The sequence below is a fragment of the Saccharomyces mikatae genome, assembly GCF_947241705.1.
Source record: "Saccharomyces mikatae IFO 1815 strain IFO1815 genome assembly, chromosome: 15".
NCBI classification, from domain to species: Eukaryota; Fungi; Ascomycota; class Saccharomycetes; order Saccharomycetales; family Saccharomycetaceae; genus Saccharomyces; species Saccharomyces mikatae.
Genome location: NC_079270.1, coordinates 216837 through 244491, shown reverse-complemented (window position 1 = coordinate 244491; position 27655 = coordinate 216837). Strand labels below are relative to the sequence as shown.

The 27655-nt window shown below is 39.3% G+C and overlaps 15 protein-coding genes and 2 non-coding genes across 17 annotated transcripts; 7 read left to right on the top strand and 10 right to left on the bottom strand.

Annotated features, from left to right (window-relative positions):
• Window positions 1–1247: 1247 nt before the first annotated feature.
• Window positions 1248–2438, top strand: SPE2 (adenosylmethionine decarboxylase SPE2; the record flags this gene model as incomplete). Its single annotated transcript, XM_056225592.1, has 1 exon — window positions 1248–2438. One exon carries the CDS (start codon window positions 1248–1250, stop codon window positions 2436–2438), a length of 1191 nt encoding a protein of 396 aa, XP_056079395.1.
• A 708-nt stretch (window positions 2439–3146) lies between these two features.
• On the top strand, window positions 3147–3332 carry DDR2 (Ddr2p; the record flags this gene model as incomplete). Its single annotated transcript, XM_056225591.1, has 1 exon — window positions 3147–3332. One exon carries the CDS (start codon window positions 3147–3149, stop codon window positions 3330–3332), a length of 186 nt encoding a protein of 61 aa, XP_056079394.1.
• A 290-nt stretch (window positions 3333–3622) lies between these two features.
• On the bottom strand, window positions 3623–4663 carry AIM39 (Aim39p; the record flags this gene model as incomplete). The annotated part of the gene is made up of 1 exon (XM_056225590.1): window positions 3623–4663. The coding sequence occupies one exon, from the start codon at window positions 4661–4663 to the stop codon at window positions 3623–3625; it is 1041 nt and encodes a 346-aa protein (XP_056079393.1).
• Window positions 4664–5035: 372 nt separating this feature from the next.
• PSH1 (ubiquitin-protein ligase PSH1) lies at window positions 5036–6256 on the bottom strand (the record flags this gene model as incomplete). Its single annotated transcript, XM_056225589.1, has 1 exon — window positions 5036–6256. One exon carries the CDS (start codon window positions 6254–6256, stop codon window positions 5036–5038), a length of 1221 nt encoding a protein of 406 aa, XP_056079392.1.
• A 206-nt stretch (window positions 6257–6462) lies between these two features.
• Window positions 6463–6536, bottom strand: Smki_15.trna4N. The gene has a single exon. It is a non-coding gene; the product is annotated as a tRNA-Asn (tRNA).
• A 1047-nt stretch (window positions 6537–7583) lies between these two features.
• SMKI15G1090 (uncharacterized protein) lies at window positions 7584–8084 on the bottom strand (the record flags this gene model as incomplete). Its single annotated transcript, XM_056225588.1, has 1 exon — window positions 7584–8084. One exon carries the CDS (start codon window positions 8082–8084, stop codon window positions 7584–7586), a length of 501 nt encoding a protein of 166 aa, XP_056079391.1.
• Window positions 8085–8194: 110 nt separating this feature from the next.
• SMKI15G1080 (uncharacterized protein) lies at window positions 8195–9313 on the bottom strand (the record flags this gene model as incomplete). Its single annotated transcript, XM_056225587.1, has 1 exon — window positions 8195–9313. One exon carries the CDS (start codon window positions 9311–9313, stop codon window positions 8195–8197), a length of 1119 nt encoding a protein of 372 aa, XP_056079390.1.
• Window positions 9314–9880: 567 nt separating this feature from the next.
• SMKI15G1070 (uncharacterized protein) lies at window positions 9881–10144 on the top strand (the record flags this gene model as incomplete). Its single annotated transcript, XM_056225584.1, has 1 exon — window positions 9881–10144. One exon carries the CDS (start codon window positions 9881–9883, stop codon window positions 10142–10144), a length of 264 nt encoding a protein of 87 aa, XP_056079389.1.
• Window positions 10145–11425: 1281 nt separating this feature from the next.
• Window positions 11426–11496, top strand: Smki_15.trna3G. The gene has a single exon. It is a non-coding gene; the product is annotated as a tRNA-Gly (tRNA).
• Window positions 11497–11992: 496 nt separating this feature from the next.
• THI20 (trifunctional hydroxymethylpyrimidine kinase/phosphomethylpyrimidine kinase/thiaminase) lies at window positions 11993–13648 on the top strand (the record flags this gene model as incomplete). Its single annotated transcript, XM_056225583.1, has 1 exon — window positions 11993–13648. One exon carries the CDS (start codon window positions 11993–11995, stop codon window positions 13646–13648), a length of 1656 nt encoding a protein of 551 aa, XP_056079388.1.
• A 228-nt stretch (window positions 13649–13876) lies between these two features.
• Window positions 13877–14788, bottom strand: GPM3 (phosphoglycerate mutase family protein GPM3; the record flags this gene model as incomplete). The annotated part of the gene is made up of 1 exon (XM_056225582.1): window positions 13877–14788. One exon carries the CDS (start codon window positions 14786–14788, stop codon window positions 13877–13879), a length of 912 nt encoding a protein of 303 aa, XP_056079387.1.
• Window positions 14789–15151: 363 nt separating this feature from the next.
• Window positions 15152–17284, bottom strand: SMKI15G1040 (dipeptidyl-peptidase III; the record flags this gene model as incomplete). Its single annotated transcript, XM_056225581.1, has 1 exon — window positions 15152–17284. One exon carries the CDS (start codon window positions 17282–17284, stop codon window positions 15152–15154), a length of 2133 nt encoding a protein of 710 aa, XP_056079386.1.
• A 285-nt stretch (window positions 17285–17569) lies between these two features.
• On the bottom strand, window positions 17570–18832 carry ARG1 (argininosuccinate synthase; the record flags this gene model as incomplete). The annotated part of the gene is made up of 1 exon (XM_056225580.1): window positions 17570–18832. One exon carries the CDS (start codon window positions 18830–18832, stop codon window positions 17570–17572), a length of 1263 nt encoding a protein of 420 aa, XP_056079385.1.
• Window positions 18833–19577: 745 nt separating this feature from the next.
• Window positions 19578–20900, bottom strand: GPD2 (glycerol-3-phosphate dehydrogenase (NAD(+)) GPD2; the record flags this gene model as incomplete). The annotated part of the gene is made up of 1 exon (XM_056225579.1): window positions 19578–20900. One exon carries the CDS (start codon window positions 20898–20900, stop codon window positions 19578–19580), a length of 1323 nt encoding a protein of 440 aa, XP_056079384.1.
• A 1021-nt stretch (window positions 20901–21921) lies between these two features.
• On the top strand, window positions 21922–24069 carry MAM3 (Mam3p; the record flags this gene model as incomplete). The annotated part of the gene is made up of 1 exon (XM_056225578.1): window positions 21922–24069. The coding sequence occupies one exon, from the start codon at window positions 21922–21924 to the stop codon at window positions 24067–24069; it is 2148 nt and encodes a 715-aa protein (XP_056079383.1).
• A 256-nt stretch (window positions 24070–24325) lies between these two features.
• PRS5 (ribose phosphate diphosphokinase subunit PRS5) lies at window positions 24326–25816 on the bottom strand (the record flags this gene model as incomplete). Its single annotated transcript, XM_056225577.1, has 1 exon — window positions 24326–25816. The coding sequence occupies one exon, from the start codon at window positions 25814–25816 to the stop codon at window positions 24326–24328; it is 1491 nt and encodes a 496-aa protein (XP_056079382.1).
• A 243-nt stretch (window positions 25817–26059) lies between these two features.
• On the top strand, window positions 26060–27535 carry APM4 (Apm4p; the record flags this gene model as incomplete). The annotated part of the gene is made up of 1 exon (XM_056225576.1): window positions 26060–27535. One exon carries the CDS (start codon window positions 26060–26062, stop codon window positions 27533–27535), a length of 1476 nt encoding a protein of 491 aa, XP_056079381.1.
• Between the last annotated feature and the right edge of the window lie 120 nt (window positions 27536–27655).

Genomic DNA, 27655 nt, shown 5'->3' with positions numbered 1-27655 from the left:
GGCAGGCGTAAAAGAAATAGCGTTTCAATCCTTGATCTTTGAGTACGGCACTATACGAAACGATACACTTATCTAATGGGTTTAACTAACAAAAAAAATATAACAGCACAACTATGTAGCAATGTCCCGGAAGTACTTCTTTGTCGAACTAGCTGATCTATAACGAATTCCTAGTCTTTTTGAACGGTGAATTATCGAGACTTGATGGTAAAGGTCTAGTACTTTCATCATCCTCATCCATAATAATTTTCTGATCGACGCAACCGGGGCCGGGGTGAAAGACCCGATTCAAAATTAAAAGAGACCGCCCCATTGTAGGGTAATGCCTAGGAGGCATCCAACAAGATCCGCTCTTAACCATTATATTACTTGATTACTGTTCTTACTACTCAAGAAGATGTGAAAAAGCGTCTTCCCCCGAATCATATAGTATCAGCGTCGTCCATGGACTGCACAGGTTCAGCGGGGGAATATGTAATTGCTTGTTAGGATTGTTCTGGGGACCGTAGTATCGCGGCAAGGAAGTCTGTGTAGTTCCACTTATCGTGGGCTCTCTTGCCGCTTCTTTTGCTGTCCCTGAGATTACATAGACATACGCGCCACAGCATGAGGGTACTCCTTCATGCATGTTGCACAAAATAGCGTAAGTTACTCGATGAGATTTTCTGTTTGTACCGCCGCCACTGAGAAAGTTCAGGACTGTTTCTCTTAACCAGGCTCTTTTATAGCTCAATCGCGTATGGAAAAAAAAACTTCGAGAATAAATCGGATACCCGGACATACTATTATCGCCTTTCTAGGGTTGGAAGCGTTAAAATCGGCAATAATGCTTGAAGGAAAGTGGCAAGGGCATGTTGTCATGCCATTAGGGTGAGCATGAACTAAAGACAATTTATTGCATGCTGCTTAGGTTTTTATCTCTCGCATCTTGTTCCTCTCCTTTCCCTCTTTTTTCAAGTAATAGTCTCACGTACGTAGGCAATGATGGAATTGTGGAAAATTTCACTTTCTCCCACTCGAGGAAGAACAAAATCCAAAAACGTTTTTCCGATATTCAGGCATCGGTTAAACTTTGTCAATTGACTAAAGAATCTCAATACATCTGTACGTGTATATATTGTGTTCGCTGCTGTTCGGTGCTTGCGTCAGCGTTTTTTTTTTTTCAAGTGAGCCACCTACTGTATTGTAACTTCCTTATTCTTTACCTTTTTATTTATAGTGTCTTATGCAAATAAGCAAACCATATCATGACCGTTACCATCAAAGAACTGACTAACCACAATTACATTGATCACGAATTATCGGCCACACTAGACTCAACGGACGCGTTCGAGGGTCCTGAGAAGCTGCTGGAAATCTGGTTCTTTCCTCACAAGAATTGCGTCAGCTCCGAAAAGACGCTAAGAGATATTGTCATGGAGAAATGGATCGAGATTTTGAAACTAGTCAAGTGCGAGGTTCTTTCCATGAAGAAGACTAAAGAACTGGACGCCTTTTTGCTGAGTGAGTCCTCGCTCTTCGTTTTCGATCACAAATTGACGTTGAAGACGTGCGGTACTACAACGACATTGTTTTGTCTTGACAAGCTTTTCCAAACCATTGAGCAAGAGCTGTCATGGGTTTTCCAGAAAACACCGGGGGGTAAGTACAAGCCATTCAAAGTATTCTATTCCAGACGATGTTTTCTTTTCCCCTGCAAGCAAGCTGCTATCCATCAAAACTGGGCAGACGAAGTAGACTATCTGAACCAATTTTTTGACACCGGTAAGAGTTATTCCGTTGGAAGAAATGACAAGAGCAATCATTGGAACCTGTATGTCACTGAGACGGATCGGTCGGCTCCTCAAGTGAAGGAGTGTATTGAGGATGACGACGAAACCTTTGAAGTTCTAATGACGGAGCTGAACCCTGAGTGTGCTAGCAAATTTGTTTGCGGCCCAGAAGCATCTACAACCGCCCCTGTTGAGCCGAACGAAGACAAGGGCCACAACCTCGGCTACCAAATGACTAAGGAAACTAAGCTTGACGAAATATACGTGAACTCATCTCAAGACTCCAACCTATCATTTCACCACGACGCGTTTGCATTCACACCGTGTGGCTACTCGTCTAACATGGTTCTCGATGAAAGATACTACTACACCCTGCATGTGACTCCAGAAAAGGGCTGGTCATACGCCTCTTTCGAAAGCAACATACCCGTTTTCGATATTTCTCAAGGGAAGCAAGACAATTTGAACGTTCTTCTACACATTCTGAACGTCTTCCAGCCAAGAGAATTCTCGATGACCTTCTTCACCAAGAATTATAAGAATCAGTCCTTTCAAAAACTACTAAGCATCAATGAATCACTTCCTGACTATATCAAACTAGACAAAATTGTCTATGATCTGGACGACTACCACCTTTTCTACATGAAACTTCAAAAGAAAATATGAAAAGCAATGCGTCCCCTACATACCATAACATAACTATTTAAAATAGTTTCTATTACTTTCTTTGCTCTCAAATTCCCCTCTTAATTTAACCCACTTATAAATCATCATCACATCATTACCCCACATCGATTTCTCCCGGAGAAAATACCAATCACTATATTGGCCAGGCCTGGGGAGAAGTGAAATGGCCATTGAAAATTTTGGCCAGACCTCCCCCCCTTTCCCCTCTGCCAAGAAAGTTTAGCCGCACAAACTTCTCTCCTTCTCTGATGTAATATTTCACACACCCAGACACGGTTGCCGAGACTCCCCCTCCCCTCTTTTGGCAAAACGCTATCCGAAAAACGGACCAGTGCTCATGAAGAGTTTCATTAATAGCCATCAATATTTCATCAACGGCAAAGTGTCAAAAGTCAATAAAGGATAATGTACCAACTTTATGGCCGATGACCTTTCTAATCCCCTTTCTCTCCTAGTATCATCCTTTTTTTTTTCATTTCTCTTCAATGATTTTCTTTCCCCTGTTTCTATTTATGTCTCCTCTCACCCCTTATGAAACCGACGTTCTATACTTGCAAATACATATTATATAAACGTATAAATAAATGGCATTTCTTGCTCATCGCTTACATTTCCAATTATGCTTTTTTTCTTTTAGCTTCTGAGAAGAACCTCAAATAAGCACGCTAATTCAACACACAAATAATAATGAAAGTATCACAAATTTTGGTTTCTGCTGTCTCTGTTTTCGGCTTCGCTGCTAGCGTAAACGCCCAAAATGCTTCCAACACCACTAGCAATGCAGCCCCTGCATTGCACGCACAGAACGGTCAACTGTTGAATGCTGGAGTTGTCGGAGCCGCAGTCGGTGGTGCTCTGGCCTTTTTAATTTAAGAAAGGCATCCGTTCATTGCTAAGATGATAATACCTATTGACGTTTCTGAAATGTATTATTTTTTTTCCTTTCTTCCTTTGATATTCCATCTGTAAGCCCAGGGTAGTATATTCGGTGGGTTTTCTCAATTTCTTCCAGTTCGTCTCCAATCTTCTCTATTTTATTCATTTATCAGTTTTTTTTTACTTTCAAATATTCTTATATAAACACTATTTTACCTAAGTAACCGAAAATAAGTAGTTTAATACCGATAATAATCATAATTGTGACAGAATTATTTACACTTCTTTTATCTGTTCACGGGATTGTTTTTAAACAGAACATACTGCACTAATTGCCCATTCTTTTCACGCCTGAAAAGGTCGATTTCTTGCAGTTTAACATCAACATGGTATTTCCCGTTATATACAATCAATGAATTATCATCCAGTTCGATCTCGCCATGGAACCAGAGGTGCAATGCATGAGAGTCCCCCTGTAGCGGGTATTCGTACTTGAACGATCCGTATACTCGCTCAGGCGATATAATCTCGAATAAATCCGCTGTTTCTAATCCAATGCGGTTCAATAAGTCGTCGATGGTCCCGCGTATGCTTATTGGCCGATGCGTTATCCTCCATTTACAAACTAAAGGTATTCTATACCAAGTGTGTGAGCTATTTCTTTGATCATCTGGCTCCATTACAACACCAGTCACACATGGATCTTGGTCTTCGCACCACATGCTGAATTCATTTAATCTAGGTGAGCTTCCGTCTTTATCTAATAATGGCACTCCATATTGTTCTTTAATCATGTCATGGCCGGATAATATTTCTAAAACTCTTAATTTAGAAAGCTTTTGTACCTGGTTTACGTCAACCTTTTTCAAATCTCTTGCACTTAATTTACGTATCTTGGATGAAGGAAACAATGGTAAGAAGCTTTGTTCCTTTAAATATATCACTTTATAGATTACTGAATATCCTATTATTACGCCGAATATACCCCCAAACACAGCAGACCATATTTGTTTTCGGCGTTTGTTTCGTTGGTGTGTTATTGCTTGGCCAATGCTTTTCAAATCCTCTTCTTTTATATTGCGACGAGTTCCCTCTTCAGTTTCCCCTAACTTCGTCTGCTGTTGTTGATGTGGTGTCGTAAAAAAATGCTTTCCATCATGAACATGTCTCTTTGGTGCTAGCACTATTGGGTTTTTAGTTATAACAGTGCTATTCAAAGTATTGGACCAAATTAGACTACTAGTGGACACCTGGGCAAATGATAAACATATATTACTCGTAGAAAGAAGAGATGTCTTAGTATTACGTAGAATCGTGAACCGAATCATTACCACCTTTTTCTTCCTCTCGTAACTTAATTCAGGAAGCAGTTGCCACTCTTTTTTTTTATTTTGATGTTTTGTTCTCTTTTGCTCTTAAATTTTATTGCTCGGAAAAGGTTCTTGCATAACCCCCACATAATTGTGCTAGTTAACGTAACGCCTAAAAAAATAACAATGGCAGGTCGAAAAAAAAGGAAGAATAGTCTATAAATTGATAAGATTTTAGATTTCCTTTAAGTAACTCTGTCATACATAACTAATGATTGAATTTGAGCCTACTACCGCTCTGTAATCACATTACAAGAACAGAAAGGATACTTCTAAAAAAATACATAAAAGTTCCGTACATAACCACCCTGGCCGGTTGAAACATTAACATCATTCGTCATCACTTTCTCCTAGGACAACACGGAATCGCTTTTGTCTTCTTGGTTGCAGATCGTCGAAGTCTTCGGTGTCAGGTTCGTCTTTATCTTTGACATCACTAGAGCTAGGATAAGAAATTGAACGATCTTCGGAGTCAGAACTTGATTGCACCTGAATAGCTTCTTTCCGGTCTTCATCAAGACTATCGCCACTTGCAAATCCTTCATCATTGTGCTCGTAAAAATCACTGTCGTGCTCTTCCTCATCTGTGGTATGTTCCCGTCCCTCATCTTCCTCATCATCAGTTATGATTACTTGTCTATTATTGAGTGCAGACAGTATCAAATTCCTTCTACTGCCATCTTCATCTTCGTCGTCCTCATCATCCTCTATAAAATCTTTCAGATCAGAATCCATGTCTTCCTCATCTTCCTCTAGTTCTTCCTCATCCTCTTCATCATCTACAGCATCTACGGCGATGCTACGATTATGTGAGCTGGCCCAACGACCTTGAGGGATATGTTCCCGCATAGGCTCTTCTTCACTGCTGCTATCTTCTTCGGAACTTATATCATCTCTATTGGCAAACGGATCAGTGGACGTAAATTGATCCTCTCTACGCCTGCGCATGCTCTCTCGAATTTCGTCCAGTTCTCCTTCACTGTATTCTTCTTCATCGAATTCGTCACGGCCACCTGCATAATTCCTTATTCTGGCATTGCAGTGAGGACAAACATTTCCATCTTCGACTTCGTCAGGATCTAATTCCCAATGACAATTACTACAACGTGTGATACCGTCATCTGAATCGTCGGCCACTGCTAATGCACTATTCTTAAATACTTTTTCAAATAAAGTGTCTTTTTCCTTATCAAGCTTGTAATCGGTTTCCTCCCTGATTTTAGTAGTTAAAAGTTTTTTAAAAGACTCATCATTTTCACTACTTAGTTTGTCCAAAATAAATGATAAATATTGTTGTAATGTTGTATTCAATGCTGGAATAGTTGTTATGTCTGATCTGCACTGTGGACAAGCTAATTCTTTTTGAGTATTGCTAGCAAACCAGGTATTTAAACATCCGTAACAATAATTATGACCACAAGGTGTCATCATCGGTACAAACATATAATCATGGCAGATGGAACAAACTAACGATTCTATTATTTTATAAAGGATGGCATCCTTAGTGCCATTGCCTTGATGAAGTAGACGGTTGTGTAATTCGTCAACCATTTTTCCTATCCAAGTGTTATATTTTTTTCTTTGGTAAATAACACAAGTTTTATTTTATTAAGAATAAGATCTAATAAATTTAAAGTGGCTTTCTTTATTGTTGTTACACGCTGGAAGAGAGCTCATCTAAGTTTCTCGTGAAACTAAAATAAGAAAACACCATAATGAGAAAAGCCCGAAAAAAAGAAAAACCCAGATATTAAAAACGACCCCAGTGAGGGTTGAACTCACGATCTTGCGATTAACAGTCGCACGCCTTAACCAACTTGGCCATGGAGTCTATAATGGAGATGCTGTCGTTTCATGTGTTGGAGTATTAGTAATCATAGTTGACAGAAAACCATTGTTTGAAAAGAAGATATGTAGGTGAGAAAATGATGGATTCTGGGATAACTGTTAGAATTGCCATTGATAATTAGTAGTTAAGTTGTGTTGTTAATGAAGAGTAAAAGTGGATCATCTTATAGTTAAAAGGGAGGTATATAAAAAATACGCCGATTGGACTTATTAAACATAACCAATATAATAATGATGAGACCATTTACTATTGTTGAGATAATAGTGGAGTTTGATGTAATTGTTGGGATTCCATTTTTTATAAGGCAATAATATTAAGTATGTAGATATACTAGAAGTTCTCCTCAGGGATTTAGGAATCCATAAAAGGGAATCTGCAATTCTACACAATTCTATAAACATTATTATCATCGTTTTATATGTTGTTATTCATTGATCCTATTACATTATCAATCCTTGCGTTTCAGCTTCCACTAGTTTAGATGACTATATCTCATCATTTGCGTCATCTTCTAACACCGTATATGATAATATACTAGTAATATGACTACTAGTTAGTAGATGATAGTTGATTTATATTACAACATACCACCCATAATGTAATAAGTCTAATGAATCCATTTGTTTGTTAATCTTTTAAATGTTTTTATCGGAAGGGGTTTTGTCATCACATCAGCAATGTTCTTCTTGGTTTCGATGTAGTATATGTATAAATTATTACTTGATACTTCATCTCTAAGTCTCATTGCCTTTGTGCCAAAAAATCTGTTCCTAAATTTCTCTTCATTAGTAGACTTAATTATACTGATCGTTGATCTACTATCGGTAAGTAAGCCTTTAATGATTGTTTTTTTGTTAAGTTCTTGCACAAGGTGACTGAGGTTATTCAATAGCGGAATAGCTTCACTGACTGTGCATTTCTGCTTCTGTAGTTGAAGTGCATGTTAACGAAGCCTTTATCAACTTTCCTCCAATCACTTTTCCGTTGAGTAGGAAAATATTACCAACCTGTGACTTGTAATATGGTTGGTTACCATATGAAGCATCGCTTATTGCTGTTGTTGACGTTGTTTATTGTTAGCTTTGAAATTTGTGAAGGAATTAGGTATTTTTTAGATAACCAGTAAAAGTCTCCATGTTTGAATATGGGGGCTAGTACTGTACCATCCGATCTTTCTAAAGTGTTTCTGGTAAAGCAGGCAGTAATATCTTGATTAGCCAGCTCACTCAAACTTAATAGATCATAGGCTATGTTTGGTGTGTGCAGTGCTTTTATTGATGTTTTGGTTCCGTTCTGAAAGTTGAAGTAAAGATTACCAATGGCATTTATAGGAATGTCTTCTTTTTGAGCATCGACTATGTTTATTTCAGAATTGGGTGTTGCATGGTGTAGATAATGGGCTGATCTGACAAGCGTTTGTGAAGCTCCTGAGTCAATAAGAAGGTGATCAGGTAGTTCATCATTCGAGTCTATTATGCGAGTTGTCTTAGATTTTTTCTCTTGCTGGCCTAAGACTAAGTTGGTTGTCATCGCTTAAGTGTTGTGATGAAACGGTTGATTCATTAATGTAATCATTGTTCATTCTTGAGAATTTACTCGATGTAGCAATATTGTGAGCTTTTGCTGCTCTTGGTTTTGAATTATTTGTTGTAATGATAATTGCGAGTTGTAACCTTCGTGTTAGTCGTGTTTGGAGATGTGCGAGAAACATTTCTGTATTCGCTGTGTTGTTTGGATTGGGTCGGTTTATTTAGATTCATGATTTTATTCTCGTCATATATTAATTGAATTTCAGCGAATAATTGGGAAAGTTTCATGTTCGTTTTGGTACGATATTGATTACGTAGGTATTTGTAGTCACCGGATAGACCTTTAAGTATTAGTTGGCAGCCCAATCTGTCGCTAACATTGATATTGTTTTCTTTTAGCCTTTGAATAATCGTGCTGACTGTAATCTCAAATGTATCAGCAGATGTACTTCCGTTGTACTCAAGATTGGCAAGAGCTATCCAATCTTTTAATTCTTGATTGTTAGTCTGCATTTTGAACACACTTTTACAAAGGACTGTAAGGATATCAGTATAATTAATTTCCAAAATTTGTTTTACCCATGTTGGTAATAAATGAAATGGGGCAAGTGCTTGGAAGGTATTGTAAATATACGCATGTTCTTCATAAGTCATTTGTCTTTTTATTTCACCCTGGTCATTTGGAATGATGTCACCGAGATCAGAGTTTTTCAAAAATCTAATGTAAAACTTGACCCATGTAGAGAAGTTTTCTTCTGATGTTAAAGTGTGTGGTGGTAAGACGTTATTTCTCACCTTTGTCTTAGCTTGAGGCATTTCAGAGTGTGGGTCAGGTTGATAATACGCAGGTGACGTTTGACAGGATGAATACGTCATCATAGATGGTCGTTGGTAATGTGCCCAGCTAGAACCCATAGCTTTGTTCGAGGTCATCATGCCGTGCTGTTGGTACTGTCCATCCTGTGGAGGTGGTACTGAAGCAGGTTGAGGAGGGACATGATGATGATTCTCTGGAACAGCTGATGTCTCAGGTGTTGTCGCTTGTTGAGAATTAACCTTAGTGGAATCTCTATCAAATTCCGGTAAATTGGAAGCTGGAACGGCAAACGGATCTTGATTTGATGGGGCTTCCTCAGAAGGAGCCGAAGCATAGGCGCTACCATGAGATGAGAGTGGATTTTTATTACAACAGCAGCAATTATGATAAGAAAGTAGTAGCAATAAGGTCATGAGGTTTTAGATTAAAGTTGTAACAACAGATTGTTGAGTTATCGCAACGCAACCAATTTAATGATGAGTATCATTGACAATGATATCGTGAATTAACTTGGTGATGCCCAGGACTACTATCCTACGGTTGAGCGTCGGAGGTGGTGTGGGTGACCCGGCCGGGGTGTACAACTGTGATATAGTGCGTGAAGAAGAGGGTGATACTGATAATGCACTGTGCCAACAAACAGTGCCTAGCCAGACATATTAGGCTACACGAATAGCTCCAGGCAGTCTTATTCCGCTACAGACACTACAGACATTTACGAAGTGCTCAAATCGAGACGAGATTTACGCATAGGCAGAAAAATTCAAAAAGATAAATACCACCCTCAAATGTTTTATAAATTATTAATTACTATTTTCAGTTCCTGCTTTTTCTATTCACACGCTGTTCATGCTTCGATTGTTTCTATAGACAGGCATGCACACACAGACATAAACTGGATCTACGTGCGGGTCAGTGGAACTACATCAGTTGACAGTTGTGTGTCTGCTTACGCCCTACCAAGTAATTATTTCTTCGGCATGGAAGAGAACAGTACAATTCATATCGCGCTATCTACCCATGCTGATGCTATGCGGTCGATTGACGGTGATGAGATCAGTAGGCTCTTTGTGCTTTTTCCATACTACGGCATAATTGAAGCGTTGAAAATGCTTCATAATGACACTTACACTGGGTATGCTGACGCGGTACTCACCGAATACGCGTTGGATGGCGTTCTTGATGATTATGGAGAATGTGCAGACCTGATTTCAAATGCCAAAAGCTCAGTTTTAGAGAAATAGGTGAGTTTTGAGCCTATTGTTCAAGTTTCATTGTTTATAAAGGCAATATTATCTGTATTGAGATAAGTGTGGATTTTGATGCAAATGTTATTATCATCGTTTTATATGTTGTTATTCATTGATCCTATTACATTACCAATCCTTGCATCTTAGTGTTAGAATAAAATTCAACCATCGTCCATCAGCAACTAGTCTTACTACTAGTATATTATCATATACGGTCTTAGAAGATGACATAAAGGTCAAGAAACATTCATCGATTTTAGTGGAAGCTAAAACGCAAGGATTGATAATGTAATAGGATAATAACTGACAACATATAAAGTGACAATAAAAGCATATACAGAACTATGTAGAATTACGAGTTCCGTTTATTGGATTCCTATACCCTCGAGGAGAAGTTCTAGTATACAAACTATATTTTCCTTATCAGCAATGGAACTCCAACAATTGGCTCAAAATCTACCATCACCTCACGTCTTGTAGTAAGGTTGTTTCTTGCGCGTTTGATAAACGCTTCAAGTAAACGTTCAGGATAAATATCTTCGTAATAACGTATAACACAATGTACTACTCGAAGTGGTGTTGTATTACGGGCTCGAGTAATACCAGGGTGCCTTGACAATCCTAATATATACTATCTTAGGGAAGTAACTTGTTGTCAAGACGAATTATCAACTTGATTCACGGGATGTTACTTATCCTATATATTATATAAGATATGGTTTTGAGATAATAGTGGAGTTTGATGTAATTTTTGGGATTCCATTTTTTATAAGGCAATAATATTAAGTATGTAGATATACTAGAAGTTCTCCTCAGGGATTTAGGAATCCATAAAAGGGAATCTGCAATTCTACACAATTCTATAAACATTATTATCATCGTTTTATATGTTCTTATTCATTGATCCTATTACATTATCAATCCTTGCGTTTCAGCTTCCACTAGTTTAGATGACTATATCTCATCATTTGCGTCATCTTCTAACACCGTATATGATAATATACTAGTAATATGACTACTAGTTAGTAGATGATAGTTGATTTATATTACAACAGGTTTATACTAAATAGTGGAAGCGTGGAATCTCAGATCTAAACCAATTGTTCAGGTACTTATACATTTGATTAGTTCAGCTCAGGAAGGCAGAGTTTTACCTTATGTTGCTCAAACTGTTAGTTGTGAGGCTGTTCTATATGTGTTTTATGAACGTTTAGAATGATGTATTATCATACTGAGGTATCTCATCTTAAAATACCACCAATTTCAACAAACTAAGCGCAAGTGGTTTAGTGGTAAAATCCAACGTTGCCATCGTTGGGCCCCCGGTTCGATTCCGGGCTTGCGCAATTGTTTTTGAAATTTTTTTATTTCACATTTCTCACTCAATGTAAAGACATTGTTTTGTTTTTTTTATGTTTATTACTAGCATGTAAAAAATCTCAAGTGGCATTCTCTGCGTCACCTCTTATACGTCTATTATTTATGCTTGCCTCCTACAGTGCTGAGATTTCACTTATAAGTGGGGCCAGATGTACTACTTTTACTTGCATATATTAGCAAAGCAAAACTATGTCGTTTAGCCTTTCCCTGTGCAGGCACTCTATATTCTTTAGCGAAATGTATATGTATAGCTTCTATTTTCTAGTAGCTTAATGATGTCCGGTAAAGGAAAGGAAACCTTTAGAGCTGTGCCAAGTGACCAGAAAAATGCTATTATTTAAACCACCAGATAAAGCATACAAAGACAGACAAGAGATGCATTGTTTGTTGTTGGTGTCTTTCTCTTATGGTGCTACACATAGTAATAAATAGATATATAAGAACGTAATACCGCGTTTCATTATGACCTATTCTACAGTTAGCATCAACACACCTCCACCCTACCTTACTTTAGCCAGCAATGAAAAATTGCCAACAGTTTTATCGATTGCTGGAACAGACCCAAGTGGTGGTGCTGGTATCGAAGCTGATGTGAAAACTATCACTGCGCACAGATGTTACGCCATGACATGTATCACCGCATTGAATGCTCAAACTCCAGTTAAGGTATACAGCATTAATAACACTCCAAAAGAAGTGGTTTCTCAAACTTTGGAAGCTAACCTACAGGATATGAGATGTGACGTCATCAAGACAGGTATGCTTACGGCTGCTGCTATTGAGGTCTTGCACGAAAAGCTGTTACAGCTAGGTGAAAATAGACCAAAATTAGTGGTTGACCCAGTTCTTGTCGCTACTTCTGGTTCTTCTTTGGCCGGAAAAGATATAGTTAGTTTAATTACTGAGAAAATCGCTCCTTTTGCTGATATTTTGACTCCCAACATTCCAGAGTGTTTCAAGTTGTTGGGTGAGGAAAGGAAAGTTAGAAAATTACAAGATATTTTTGAAGTCGCTAAAGACCTTGCTAAAATCACCAAGTGTTCCAATATCTTAGTGAAAGGTGGCCATATTCCATGGAATGACGAAAATGAAAAGTATATTACTGACGTTCTTTACTTGGATAATGAACAGAAGTTCATCGTTTTCAAAGGCAATTTTGTTAACACTACGCATACCCATGGTACTGGGTGCACTCTAGCTTCTTCCATTGCATCTAACTTGGCTCGTGGCTATTCTCTCCCCCAGTCTGTTTATGGTGGTATTGAATACGTCCAAAATGCCGTGGCCATTGGCTGTGATGTTACCAAAGAAACTGTCAAGAACAATGGGCCAATTAATCATGTCTATGCTGTAGAAATCCCATTAGAAAAAATGCTCAACGATGAATGTTTCACTGCAACGGATGTCGTACCTAAAAAACCACTCAAAAGTGCTGCTGACAACGTTCCAGGTGGCAATTTCTACGAATATCTGATTAACCATCCTAAAGTCAAGCCACACTGGGACTCCTACGTGAACCACGAATTCGTTAAAAAGGTTGCTGATGGTACATTAGATCGTAAGAAGTTCCAGTTCTTTATTGAACAAGATTATGCATACTTGGTGGATTATGCTAGAGTTCACTGCATTGCAGGTAGTAAAGCTCCATGCTTAGGAGATATGGAAAAGGAGTTGGTCATTGTCGGAGCTGTTCGTAATGAAATGGGCCAACATGAAAAGAGACTAAAAGAAGAATTTGGAGTTGATAATCCTGATTACTTCCAAAAGATCCAGAGAGGTCCCGCATTAAAAGCTTACTCTCGTTACTTTAACGACGTTTCCAGGAGAGGTAACTGGCAAGAATTGGTCGCGGCCCTTACGCCTTGTTTAATGGGTTATGGTGAAGCTTTGACTAGGATGAAGGGTAAAGTCACTGTAGCCACGGGCTCCGTTTACCATGAATGGTGTGAAACCTATGCCTCTTCGTGGTATCGTGAAGCCATGGTAGAAGGTGAAAAGCTTTTGAATCATATTTTAGAGACATATCCTTTAGAACAACTTGACACTTTAGTGACAATCTACGCTGAAGTTTGTGAATTGGAAACGAATTTCTGGACCGCTGCCCTTGAATACCAATAGACAAGATAACGTATACAATAGATAAAAGGTACACCTACATATAATGAATTATAATTAAACAAAAAACGTAAAATCAACAAAAAAATACTTTCTAAGTTATACAATTTATAAAACATTTTTTCAGAAATTTAAATACATTCCTTTAGCTGCTTTTCATTACTCATTACTCTAAAAATAAAAAAGGAAACCATACAAAATTACAATAGCACAGTAGGTCGAAAATGCCGCTCATGTAATTTTTTCAAATCCTTCATCACGAACCATTTGTGCATTGACTTTAGCTGATTCTGGATCCAAGTAAAACTTCCTCACAAAAGAGTAATTGTCCCTGTCCAATTCTATAACTAACGGAATGCCGTTAGGGATATCGATATCTTTAATATCTTCGTCCGAGATTCCTTCTAGTATTTTTAACAGTGATCTAACAGAGCTACCATGCCCGACTATGATACACGATTCTTGATTACTCTTTTTGGCAGTAGATAAAACAATATCATTTAGGAATGGTTTTAATCTGATGACTACTTCACAAAGAGACTCACTCTCTGGTAAACGCTCATTAGCTTCTTCTTCTGAGCCGTATTTCAAGTGTCTATTAGGTTCTTTAAAATCATAACCTGTAGAGGAGCCTTGATCATTTTCCTCTTGAACCATTTCCAAATTTAGGTTTACTTTAGGCGGCTTCCCGTTGTAATCTCTTCTAATGTACATGTATTTTTCCTTGCCGTATTCTTTCAGGACGTCCGGTTTTCTTTGTCCTTGCCATGAACCGTAATGACGCTCATTTAGTCTCCAAGTTTGCAACACAGGTATACTTTTTCCAGATTCTATGTTGCACAATTCTTCATTAATGTCCGTATTTGTCGTAATTACGTGGTTTTCTGATTTTAATTCTAATTCTTCAAGAATAACGTTCATAGTTTGCTGAGTCCGGACCAATCTTGAGGTATAGCCGATCTGAGGTAAAGAGATATTGTTAGAGTTGCAAAACTGCCTAATCAATTTTGCGGAGTGGCGAGCTTGAGACTTGCCTTTCTCAGTCAATTTAGCATCTATCCATCCACAGAATATATTCTCTGAGTTCAATTCACTTTGACCGTGTCTCAAAATAAACAGCTTGAAAGTGTCAGCGATAGTCATAACTGCTTGTTATCTTATGGTTTTTTTTTTTCAAATCTCTAAAACCAATGTTTCTGAGTAACTTTTGTTTGCCCACTTTTTTAACCATGCATGTACAAGATAAAAACTCTATTGTTCTTTCTAACTTTTCAATGAAATTTCGCATTGTCATCATAAAAGAAATCTGAAAAAAAAAGTTAAAAAACAGACAAATAAAAGCTAAACAAAAGCTAAACAAAAGTAAACATAGCAAAGTCAGTTGACAATAAATGCCAGCTTGTTTCTTCGCACTTACATAGTATCCTACTGTTTAAATAATTGAATAGCACCTTGAATAAAAACAAGATGGAAAAGTTACTAATCGGGAGACAGCTGACAAAAACTTTACAATTCTCTGTCAAGGAAAGATTGGAGCATGCCTTGTGGAGTTTCATCATATTCTTTCAGAGTTACCTTATCATCATCAATATAAGAGTTCGCTTGTATAAATTGTCTTCTAGGCAATCTCTTGGATATGACAATATCTCTCAGAGAGGCCAAATCTGGTGTCACCGTTGATCTATCGATAAAGTACTTGCTTCCCTGTTCCACATCACCTGAACATTTGTAGACGTGTAAATGTTGTAGGTAATCTTTCACACACTCATGTCCAATAGTTTCAATAAGAGATTGGTCCAATTTGATAGTAAAATCATTTTTCATGTCATTGATTTCCAACCTCAAGAAATTCTTATCCGTAGAATGTTTCATAAAAGTTTTCATGATAGAAAATCTTGCTTGCATGTGTGGTTGTCCCCATTTACCAGTTTCTGGATTCCAATATTCTAGAGCTAATAGACCTGCACGTGCCATTTGTAGATACCCAGCATAAATCACACTGTTTTGAGATTCTTCGTCATGGAAGCCAAAAATATCCAGAATTTTTTTATTGGTAATCAAAAACATTGCAATTACTTCAGCACGGCATTCTTCAAATGGACCAGCTAACTGACCAAATTTTGAGCCCCAGGTTTCACCTACTTTATAGTAAGTCTTCACCGGGGTTCCATCTAAGCCTAAAGGTGGGTGGTCTTTATCAAAATTGAACCCATCAGCAAACTGAGTCAATAACTTTCCTGAACCGTGGCCTAATAATTCATGAATCCCTACTTGAACTTCAAACGAATCGCTTTGATATTTTTCGAAAACTACACGATCTTCTTGTGCAATGAAACTTGGTGGATGCTTTGATGAGCTTTTGGCAGCTGCACTTAAAATATTTCCGAGAGAAACATTCTTGAACCCAATTTTTAGTCTAACGTCATCATAATTTGGGATATTGATACCTGCTGGTATCCCCGACCCAGTAAACGTTAATACTTCAAGAGAGGTAAAGTCAGGTGGGTTGAAATTTGGTTTCTCGTAATCTTTAGACCATGGCAGTAAAGAAATAAACTCTTCAGCGTTCTTGACCAAGTTGGAAAATTTAGCAGTACGTTCTTTGTTTTGAATAGCAACTAATGATTCAAACTCTCCAATTATACCAGAAGGTTCTCTATATGTCTCGATGAACCCAATATTTGTTTCAATGGCAGGAGAAATATCTTTGACCCATAACTTTTGTGCTTCTTTGTGTGCCTGAGAGGAGCCCGTGACAAAATGGTTAATGTATTCTTGAATCATCGCTTTTTGAGTATCGTTAGCGGCAAAAATTTGAGCTTCCTTTAGATATAATGCTATTAAACTCATTTCACGTGAGTGGTCGCCGAATATAAATTCAACTTTGGTGATATCATTGGATAACGTTATCTGTCCATCTGGATAACTTTTTGTTATTCTGTTTTTCACAGTCTCAGAGGCAACCCAAACTTGAAAGTATTGGCTGCTAACCTTGTTGATTCTTGTATTTTCTGGCAAGATAGCGAGTCTAGCAAACAATTCTTCTTTCAAGAGAGCCATATCCTCAGGTGTTACTGGTAGACCCAGATAGTAGGCTGAAGTATAACCTTGAGATGGAAACCCTAAAAGAGTTGCCTTTCCTTCCACGCGATATATGCCAATATCGATCAATTCATTGATGGTAGAAAAAAGATGATGAGATGTAAATTTATGGTTAACGTCAGCGGAAGACAAGGTAAGTGGTGAAGAAGACGGGTCAATCTTGGCCAGGTCCAGGAGTTGTTTAAAGAATTTCGCTTCACAACGAGGAATGAACTTCGAATCACCAAATGATTTGTAATTACCTAAGTTGGATAGAAATTGAGAAACGAACTCTAAATATAATTCTGTTTGCTGCTTTTGAGCAGTATCATCCTCTGGGTATTGACCCTTCAAGTTCGCATGAATAGCAAGGATGAGGTCAAAAATTGGCTCACTTTCGTGAGAAACTTGCCTCATTACCACCCTTGAACCTGCATGGGAAGCTTTTGACATGAAATGTGCATATTTTTGTTCCTTCTCCGTCAATTGGGGAAAATATTCTGTTTTTACAGAGAGCATGCTCAAAGGAGCATCATGGTCAGCAAAAAATTGATTCATCTCGGACTTGATAATGTTGTGTTCTGTTTATTTCCTTTCAATTACCTCACGGATAATTTTTATCATCTTTACAAGATTGGGATTTCACGCTACGTGAATTTATCCTGAACTGAACGGCTACGCCTTTTGGTGAAAAATTTCTTTATCCAGATACAGAAATAATAGTAATTTTTTATTTTATTTATACTTGAGCACACATGTCTACATATGTAATTACACTAAAAGAGTGTATGAATACGAGTAGGAGAATAATGTTATTTATTTTGAGGCAGTAGATTGTCTAACTTACAAAGTCAATTCTTCACCTTTGCTTTTTTTGGATTCCCCGTATTTTTTAATTCTGATAGCTTGGATGGCGATGAAACCAGTGGTGTCAGTAGGTAAGAAACCGGTCAATTCATCCATAGATGATTCTGTTGGGTCGTATAACTTCTCAGTCTTTGTGGATCTACCCAGAATGATGACGTTACCTTTATATAATCTAACTCTGACAGTACCATTGACACTATTTTGGGAAGGTTGGATCATGGATCTGATGTACTCACATTCTGGGGTGAAGTAGGAACCGTTATATATCAATCTTGAGTAGTTTGGTGTAACGAATGAGTCCCTCAATTGGCGGACTTCCTTATCTAGCGTCAAACCTTCCAGGTCAACATGAGCTTTTCTCAAAACGGTCAATGGAGCTTGTTCGTAACAACCTCTGGATTTCAAGTTAATGTAACGATCTTCTACAATATCGATTCTACCAACACCATTGGCTCTTGCCAAATTGGATGCGGCCAAGAAAACGTCCAAAGGCTTGGTAACAGAAACCTCCTTGGAAGTCTTGTTATCGGTGTAGGTCAATTTAGCTGGGAGACCACGTTCGAAATCAATGGACAAATCTTGTGGTTGGTCTGGAGCATCCATTGGGTCTACGATCAGTTTCCACATGTCCTTTGGTGGGGTAGTATCTGGGTCTTCCAAAATACCAGCTTCATAAGAGATATGAGCTTGGTTTTCGTCGGTAGACCATGGCTTGGACTTGGTTTGAGCAACTGGAATACCCTTTTGTGCCGCATAGTCTAACAAGTCCTTTCTACCAGCAAATCTTTCAAAAAATTCAGGCATTCTCCATGGTGTGATACATTTAACATCTGGCTTCAAAGCGTAGAAGGATAATTCGAATCTGATTTGATCGTTACCTTTACCGGTACAGCCGTGAGACACCGCAAAACAGCCCTCTTGTTTAGCGACGTCAATTTGAGCCTTGGCGATAACTGGTCTGGCCAATGAGGTACCCAATAGGTAGACGTCTTCGTATACAGCGTTAACCTGTACAGCTGGGAATAGAATGTCCTTGACAAAATCTTCACGACAGTCAACGCAAACAAACTTACAGGCACCAATCTTCAAAGCCTTTTCTTTAGCGGCGTCAAAATCTTCTTCTTGACCAACGTTAGCCATGAAAGCCACAACCTCGTAACCTTGGTCCAGCAACCAAGCCAGAATGACGGAGGTGTCTAAACCCCCAGAGTAAGCCAAACAAACTTTTCCCTTAGACATTTTATTTATGCAAGTATGTGTATTTTCTTGTGTGCGTGTATATTAGAACAATGTTTTTAATGATGCAATACCGACAGATAAGATCCAAAGTATGGAGAAAACCAAAACGGAACAAGAACAAAAACAAGAACAGGAGACTACAATTGTATGCCCATTAATATACCAATGGGCGCAGCCCCAATTTGGGTCTCGCAACTGCCTAGATTACACTATCTAATGCTGCGCAGTCATCAATTTGATCCAATGAAGATGAGTAATCTCTCTCTCCTGCCTTTAAATGACTCTTGCATACGGCACCGTTAATGGAAATAGGTTGCGACCGCGGAAAACCACGGGTAAAAAGTGCATGAGTCACGAAAAAAGTGTGAAATTCTATGCCTATCGTTTGTAGTGACTGGCCTGACTTCGCTTATCTCGATAGCTGGGCCCATGTGGAAAATGAGCGCAGTGAAGAAGTTCGAGAGAATGCTACTGAGGGTTGTGTAGATAACAGAAAGGCTAAAGGAGGATGTTTTATTGTTTTATGGTGCAGTGTGTCGTATCTTTCTTTAGTAGTGTAATAATATGTAAACGATAATGGCGTGTAGAGAAGTAGTCGTGTTTATATAGAAATTATCGGTAAATGATAGATACTTAAAGAGAAAGAGAATAGAAAATCATAGTAGTACTATTAGTAGTAGTAGTAGAGTTTGTTTATAATGATAAAATGAGGAGGAAAAAAAAAAGATCAAAGAGGGGCGAGTGTCTATTCGTCATCGATGTCCAGTTCTTCAATCATTTCCGGTAGGTCTTCCATCCGGAGGTTGTTGTAGATTATCTGGTACACTGCCTCGAACAGTGGGTATTCTTGGGTTAATTCGCATGTTTGGAGCCATTCATGAACTTCTCTACATGTGATTATGCCTTGGGCAGATTGACCGTTTAGTAGTTCCTTTTCTGCTTCCAAGGCAGACTTACCGGTTTTGGCCATGTATGTGGCAACCTTGACGTTTCTACCACCTGAACACGTGGTGATTAGATCTGCAACACCGGCTGATTCTTGATAGTAGGTTTCGACTTTGGATTCCGGGAAGAACATTCTACCAAACTTGATGATTTCACCCAAACCTAGTCTTTGGATGGCAGCAGAGGCATTGTTACCCCATCCCATACCTTCTACAAAACCACATGCAAGTGCCACAACGTTCTTCAAAGCACCTGCAATGGATATACCAGCGACATCGTCGATGACGTTAACGTGGAAATAAGGTCTGTGGAATAGTAGTTTCAAAATCTTATGATCTACATCTTTCCCATCTCCTTGGTAGTCCTTTGGTAATTGGTAAGCCACCGTAGTTTCAGACCAATGCTCCTTAGCCACTTCTGGTGCTAAGTTGGCACCGGATAGAGCCCCACACTGAATTCCTAACTCGTCAGTGACGTACGAGGATAACAACTGGACACCCTTGGAACCTAGTTCGAAACCCTTTAGACATGAGATGGCTCTTACATGAGGTGCCACGTGGCCTTGCAACTGCTTGACTATATTTGGCAAAAACTGATGAGGAATGTTGAAAACAAGGATATCGGCACCCTTGATGGAATGCAAAAGATCAGGATCGGCTACTAAGTTATGGGGCAGATCAATCTTTGGTAGGTACTTGACATTTTGGTGTCTTGTATTTATGATATCCGTCAGATTTTCGTCACCAATCTTCTCATCAAACACCCACATTCTCACCTCCGATTCGAAAATGTGAGGATGCAATTCTGTGTTTTCTGCAATCACCTTAGCAATAGTGGTACCCCAGTTACCAGAACCGATCACTGTGACTTTGAAAGGTGCACGTTTTAAATGTACAATCGACACGGCAGAGTCCGATCTTCTGATAAAATGGTCCTCATGGCAATGCTTGTGCTGTTTCTCATCGGTATGAGCTGTCATCTTTGAGTGCAGTTGTATTCGTAACGATGATCTTCTAAGGGAAGCGGATCTTAAAGGCAAAATTCTATATGCACGACGAGTATATAACACCGGATGCGTTCGCTTGAGAAATGTATACCTTGTTAATCTTCTGACAGCAAGCATTGATAAGGAAGGGGACCGAAGGAAAAGGAAAAGGAAAGAGAATTGAATCTACTAAAATACGTAAACTTAAAAATTAATATATAAAAAAAAATTCTAAAGGAGTAGAAAGAAGAACCCAAGGATAAATCCAAGAAAAAAGCTTAGTGGAAGAAAAAAAAAGTAAGAAAAAAAAAAGTAACAAGAAAAAAAGGCAAGAAGAAAAAGTAAACCAAAAAAAAAAATTATAGTACTAGAATCATAAAGTAGAGGAGAACTGAACAATACATTAATCGGAATAACAATGACAATAGGTCCGCAAGCTAAACCCTCTTCCCCTCAGCAAACCATCGGCACTCAGGCGCAAAAAGCGTAATATAACAATAGTAAAAAACTATCATCCTCTCATTGTTTCGAGCATACTCAACCTCCCTCATCATGTGAAGGGGAACGAAACTCAGCAATGATGACTGAATCCTAAAAGATACACGCTTGCATGATGGCTATGACTAGAGGCTATGGCGATACGATGGTGATGGTGATGGTGATGTTAATTTCTTGCTCCAGTTTTTATTTTTTCGCCCTCCCGAATTGCTGTCATCATCGGGTGGGGGTGGGTGATGGCTCAGGATTAGCTCATCGCACACGGTTCCTAAAGCGGTGACTGGGTTGAGGAAGGCGCGGGTGCTCGGATGTTCCGATAAAATAATCGGAGTTTTCAGACGTTCCGAGTGATTGCAAAACCTAGGGCTAGGTGTTTTATTTTGATAGGGTACTGTCTTAAAGACGGATTCAGGAGTAGGGCTTGTGCTTTCTCTTTTCTCTTTATTTTTTTTCATTTTTCGGGTTTATTTCATCAGTATTGAATTTTCAAGTGGGAAAAAAGGGGACCTTGGTAATTGCACATATGTCTTCCCGATCGTGGTTGTTGCACATTACATAATAGGAAAAGAGTTAATATTCTTACTGCTATTACTTGCTGCCGCTGCTTCTGGATTGCTGGTGTTACTGCTATTCGGACCGAACGCGAACTAGTTTAAGAAATATGTCGTTGTTGTCGCTAAGGTCGAGATCACGATCTGGGGCCTCTCATTGGTTATACATGTTCTTGTACCATATCTTCACTATTCCGAAAATATACTCGCTGCCGTTGATATCCGGATCGCACGGACTCTATTCTAGGGACGTTGGCGAGTCCGGCCACGGTGTAGGTGACGAGGCAGGCGTCACCACGTACTACATTATTTCCATCATCCTGGTGCTGCTAGGTGGTGTGTTTGCAGGGTTGACTCTCGGGCTGATGGGTCAAGATGAGGTTTACCTGAAAGTGATTAGTACTTCAGGCTCAAGTTCTGAAAAGAAGCTGGCCAAGCGAGTGCTTGACTTGATATCTAAGGGTAAACATTGGGTTCTGGTCACACTGCTTCTCTCCAATGTTATAACCAACGAAACGCTGCCTATTGTCTTGGATAGGTGTCTTGGGGGCGGCTGGCAAGCCGTGGTCTCATCAACTATCCTGATTGTGATTTTCGGTGAAATCATACCGCAAAGTGTCTGTGTTAAATACGGGTTGCAGGTTGGGGCATTCTTTTGCCCTTTTGTTCTTGTGCTGATGTACCTGATGTACCCTGTTGCGTATCCGATTGCCACTCTACTGGATTATATGCTAGGTGAAGACCATGGCACCATATACAAGAAGTCCGGTCTGAAAACTTTGGTCACACTGCATAGGACCATGGGTGTCGAAAGGTTGACGAAGGACGAAGTCACCATCATCTCTGCTGTTTTGGATCTGAAGGCAAAAAGGGTGGAGGAAATCATGACTCCAATTGAAAATGTCTTTACAATGAGTGCTGACACCATCCTAGACGATAAAACAGTCGAAAAGATCTTCAATTCGGGGTTTTCCAGAATACCCATTTTTTTGCCCAATGAACCGAACAATTTCATTGGAATGTTACTTGTCAGGGTGCTTATCTCCTACGATCCTGATGATTGCCTCCCAGTTTCGCACTTTCCTTTAGCCACGTTACCGGAAACTTCCCCAAACACATCTTGTTTGAATATTCTGAATTATTTCCAAGAAGGAAAATCACACATGTGTGTTGTGAGCAAAGAGCCAGGCTCCTCCCATGGCGCTATTGGTGTCTTAACTTTGGAAGATGTCATTGAAGAATTGATTGGTGAAGAAATTGTAGACGAATCTGACGTCTTTGTCGACATGCATCAACATATTATGAGGCAACAACCGGGGCCCTTGAGTAAAAGGCATATTACTTCCTACTTGCATCATTTGTACACCAGCTCGCACAAGGAGCACCGAACTGCGGATCAAACCGATGAATTGTCTCCACTCTTATCTCCATCCACTTCCAATCACCCATCCGAGCACCAACAACAAGCTTCAAACAATAAAACTTGGAATTGGAGAAAATCCAATGATGGTAACGACAGGTCCAATCCGACTCCGAATGTCACTTCAAGATTGGCTCTTTCATCCCCAACCCCACAATCTACAGAACATAGCGCTATCATACCTTCCAACCTAGCATCGAACCCATTGAATATAAATAAATCCTTTGTCACTATTAAAAAGCCTGCTAATGTCCCAAAGATTATCACTACTCACTCTTCTCCTTCTGGCAAAGAACCGTCTCCAGCACCCCACTCGAGCGATAAGTCACTCTCTACTGAAGAACACCAACTATTAAATGATCACGCAGAGTTATCGCGCCAAGCTATGCTCCATACTCAGCGGTCTGGTCAGCCGACTCAAGTCACTACCTCTACAAACACCACAAGAAATAGCCCTGATAGCATATCAATTCCTAATTCTGGCACAGACCATCTCAATGAAAACCAAAACGTCACAATTTCGTCCTCTTACCAAAACACCAAGAATGGTATTGTTGAATCTGTGATTACAGTCAAAGGTGTTCCTAAGACAATCATTGGCCCTGCAAAGGATTGGGATGAATCCAAAAGCGAATATGGCAACGAAAATGCCAATCAAGACAACTCAAACCAAACTGACGATAGGGAAAGTTCAAGTTCGAATACGAGTTTATTTTCCAGTATTAGAAAGAAATTCAAGAACGAAAACACTAACAATGATCGTACAAATTTCTCAGACTCGTTTTCAAGAACCTCCAATTATGAAGGAAATGGCTCTTCGTCAACTATGAAAAGATAAAGCAGATATAATAGAAAAATCGACTATAAATCATCGTTACTACACCTACATGCATGAGTTTACAAGTGGGAAGGGGTGTTTAAAATTTTCCAACAGTTTTACATGAAGAAGTTACCTTTTTTTTTTGTTTCTCTAACCTATAAATAAAATGTTTCAATACACATACTAAACAAAAGAAAATGTAGAAATTTTATATATGAACTATATATACACTTTTTCCTATTTTATCGATAAAGAATATAACACATTAACGCCACTACCAACCGTGTTCAAACAACATTGAAATGGACTCACCGTTATGGATTCTTCTGATAGCTTCACCAATTATGCAAGAAACGTCAATAACATCCACTCTATCCTTACCTAGGTATTGTAACGTTCTATCCTGAGGAACTGTATTGGAAATTATCAGTTTGTCTATACTACTTTGACCGATCCTTTCTAGCGCATCACCGGAAAAGATACCGTGCGTGATTAAAGCGTAAACTTTGGTAGATCCTTGATCCTTCAATAATTTCGCAGCTCTGGTGATTGTGTATGAAGTATCCACCAAATCATCCACTATAATGCAAACCTTGTTTCTAACATCACCAACAAGCATGGTGGTCTGAACGAACTTGGACGAATTAGAAGATTGAGACGAAGTAGAAGAGGCTGAAGTTGTTTTCTTCATTTCAAGAGCTGCAACTGCAGCGGCACCTGAAGTGGTCATGTTCTGCGAGGATACCAAAGTAGTCACTAATGGTCTTGGAGATACAGGCAGTGAACCACCAGAAGTCAATGTGGCATCTGGAGGACCCTTTAATAACTGTGACCTTCTTTCTTTATGAATTAAAGCAAAGGACAACTCTAGAGCGTCTGCAATAGCTGTAGCTCTTTTGGCACCACCGGCGTCTGGCGAAACAATCACAGCATCCTGATAGTCTGGAATACGATGTTGGATATAGTTTTGAGCAATAGGCTTACAGTAAAGATTATCGACTGGAATATCGAAGAACCCAGGAAATTGTGGGTCGTGCAAATCCATTGTGATCACGTGGTCTGCTCCTGCAGCGCTCAATAAATGAGCAATCAGAGTACCGGCTTGTACTACCCACAACTTATAACCGGCATTTTGTGCGTTGAATAATTCACCAGCGTCCGTGCTATTGCTCGTATTTTGCAACTTTCCACCGGGAATCATGGGGATTCTTGAAAAAGAAAGCGTCTTCTTGATATCGAAATTATTATTTGCCGTCGCAATGTTGTTTGGCGTTCTGATAGGTTGAGGATTTTCTAAATTGATCGTGGATCGTATGGCACTATCCAAACTCTTCAGCGAGCTTTCAGCACCCGGTCTTTGCGTCATTAATGAAGATGACACAGGGGTGCCAGGATGAGATTCAAAAGTGTAATTTTCCTTGGGCTTTGAGATGATGGGTGCACCCTTGGCAGTATATGGGATATCCGGCTGTCTCGAGTAGCAGAGATATGGCATCACAGCTGTAACCCTCGAGGCAGAAGCTGACTTACAGGCACTGATCAAGATCAGCAACTGCATGAACGTGTCGTTCACTTGGCCGCACCCACTCTGGATAATGTACACGTCCTTTTCACGAACAGACTCACGTAGCGCAATGCTCGTTTCCCCATTAGAAAACTTCCCTAATTCTACCTGTGAAGGATGAATGTCCAAATTCTCGCAGATCTTAGTGACTAACTCGGGGTGCGAATCCCCTCCAAAGACAACAATATTACTCATAGACATATAGACTACGTTCCTAGCCTCGTAGCAGCCTCCAATCAAGTTATTAATTCCACCAATCTACTCTCATCTCATCTAGCCTTCATTTAATCGCAGCCATTTATTTGCTAGAAAATTTTTTCAATTGTAATCGAAGGGTAACAGCCATCGTTTCTTTTATTGAAGACTATAGGAGAACATAAAGGTAAGGTATAGATATCCTTAGCAGGCCCTTGAAGAAAGAATCACAGAGAGTTATGGTGAGCAATGATTAGTGGGGTGCTGATATACTCGTCGAGAGGTGAGCTTGTTTTGAACAAGTTCTTCAAGAACTCGTTGAAGCGGTCTATATCCGATATCTTCCGAGTGCAAGTTATTAACAACCTGGATGTCAGATCGCCTGTGCTGACGTTGGGATCTACGACTTTCCATCACATCCGGTCGAGACATGGTGACAATTTATGGTTAGTAACAATTACGAGAAGCAACGCCAACAGTGCGGCGATCTGGGAGTTTTTATACAAGCTTGATTTCGTAATGAATGCATATCGACTGGATAGAGAGGAGGCCTTGAAAGAAGAATTCATGATCGTGCATGAGATGCTGGATATAATGCTGGGAGGGAATGGGATACCCATTGACACTGAATTGAATTCTGTAATAGCACAGATGTCTGTGAAACCCGTGAGAAACACGGGCGGGTTATTGGATAGTCCCGATGGAAATGATATGTTGTCTTCCTCATCTTCTCCCAGTTCTGTCAGTGGAGAATTGCATTTTCCCAAATTTTTGAAGAAAAGCAGCAGTAGTTTCCTAGGTCAAGGAGATTCGGCTTCTGATTTCTACGATGGCAATAAGATCACTTGGAGGCCCAAAGGGATAACGCACAAGAAGGACGAAGTGTTTCTGTATGTCAATGAGAGGATGAATATTCTGGTTTCTAGAGATGGCTCTATCTTGAAGTCTTATGTCGATGGGACCATAGACATTACGACACATCTGAGCGGGACTCCAATTTGCAGATTCGGACTGAATGATTCTTTAGGGATGCAATCCGAGGACGAGAAGAAATGGTTAGCGCAGCAGCAGCATCATTCCCGTGGCAATTTTGAAAGCAAGAACTTTATTCACAAAGCTGCTGCTGGCAGTGTTTTATTAGAGGATTGTAAATTCCACGAATGTGTGTCACTTGACAAGTTTAATAAAAACCATACTATTGAGTTCGTCCCACCAGATGGTTCGATGGAATTAATGAAATATCATGTACGGGACAACATAAACCTGCCGTTCAAGATCACACCTATTGTTACACATTCCACAAGAGATAATGAGATCGATTACAGGATAACATTGAAGTCGTTATTCCCGGGGAAGCTTTCCGCCAAGGATGTAACATTACATATACCTGTTCCACCAAGCACTGTAGATTGTAAAATAAGTGTTTCTAATGGTCATTGTAAGTTCGTGCCCGAGGAGAACGCAATGATGTGGAGATTCAACAAGTACAATGGATTGACGGAAAACACTTTAAGTGCGGTAACCGTATCCACAAGTGATACTACTCAGTTGAATTTGCAACAATGGACAAGGCCTCCAATGTCTCTGGACTTCGAAGTTATGATGTTCAGTAACTCAGGATTGGTCGTGCGGTACTTCACAATTTTCGGAAAAGACAGCAAACATCGTGCTGTAAAATGGATCAAATATATATCGAGGTCAGGTTCTTACGAAGTCAGGTATTAGCCCTGCCACTTTATGTAGATATATGCTTACGGCGCCTGTATTTATAATTAGCCATTCTTACTGAAAAGTATGTTTCTTTGATGTCAAGCATTATTAATTGCTAAGAGACATGCAATCTAG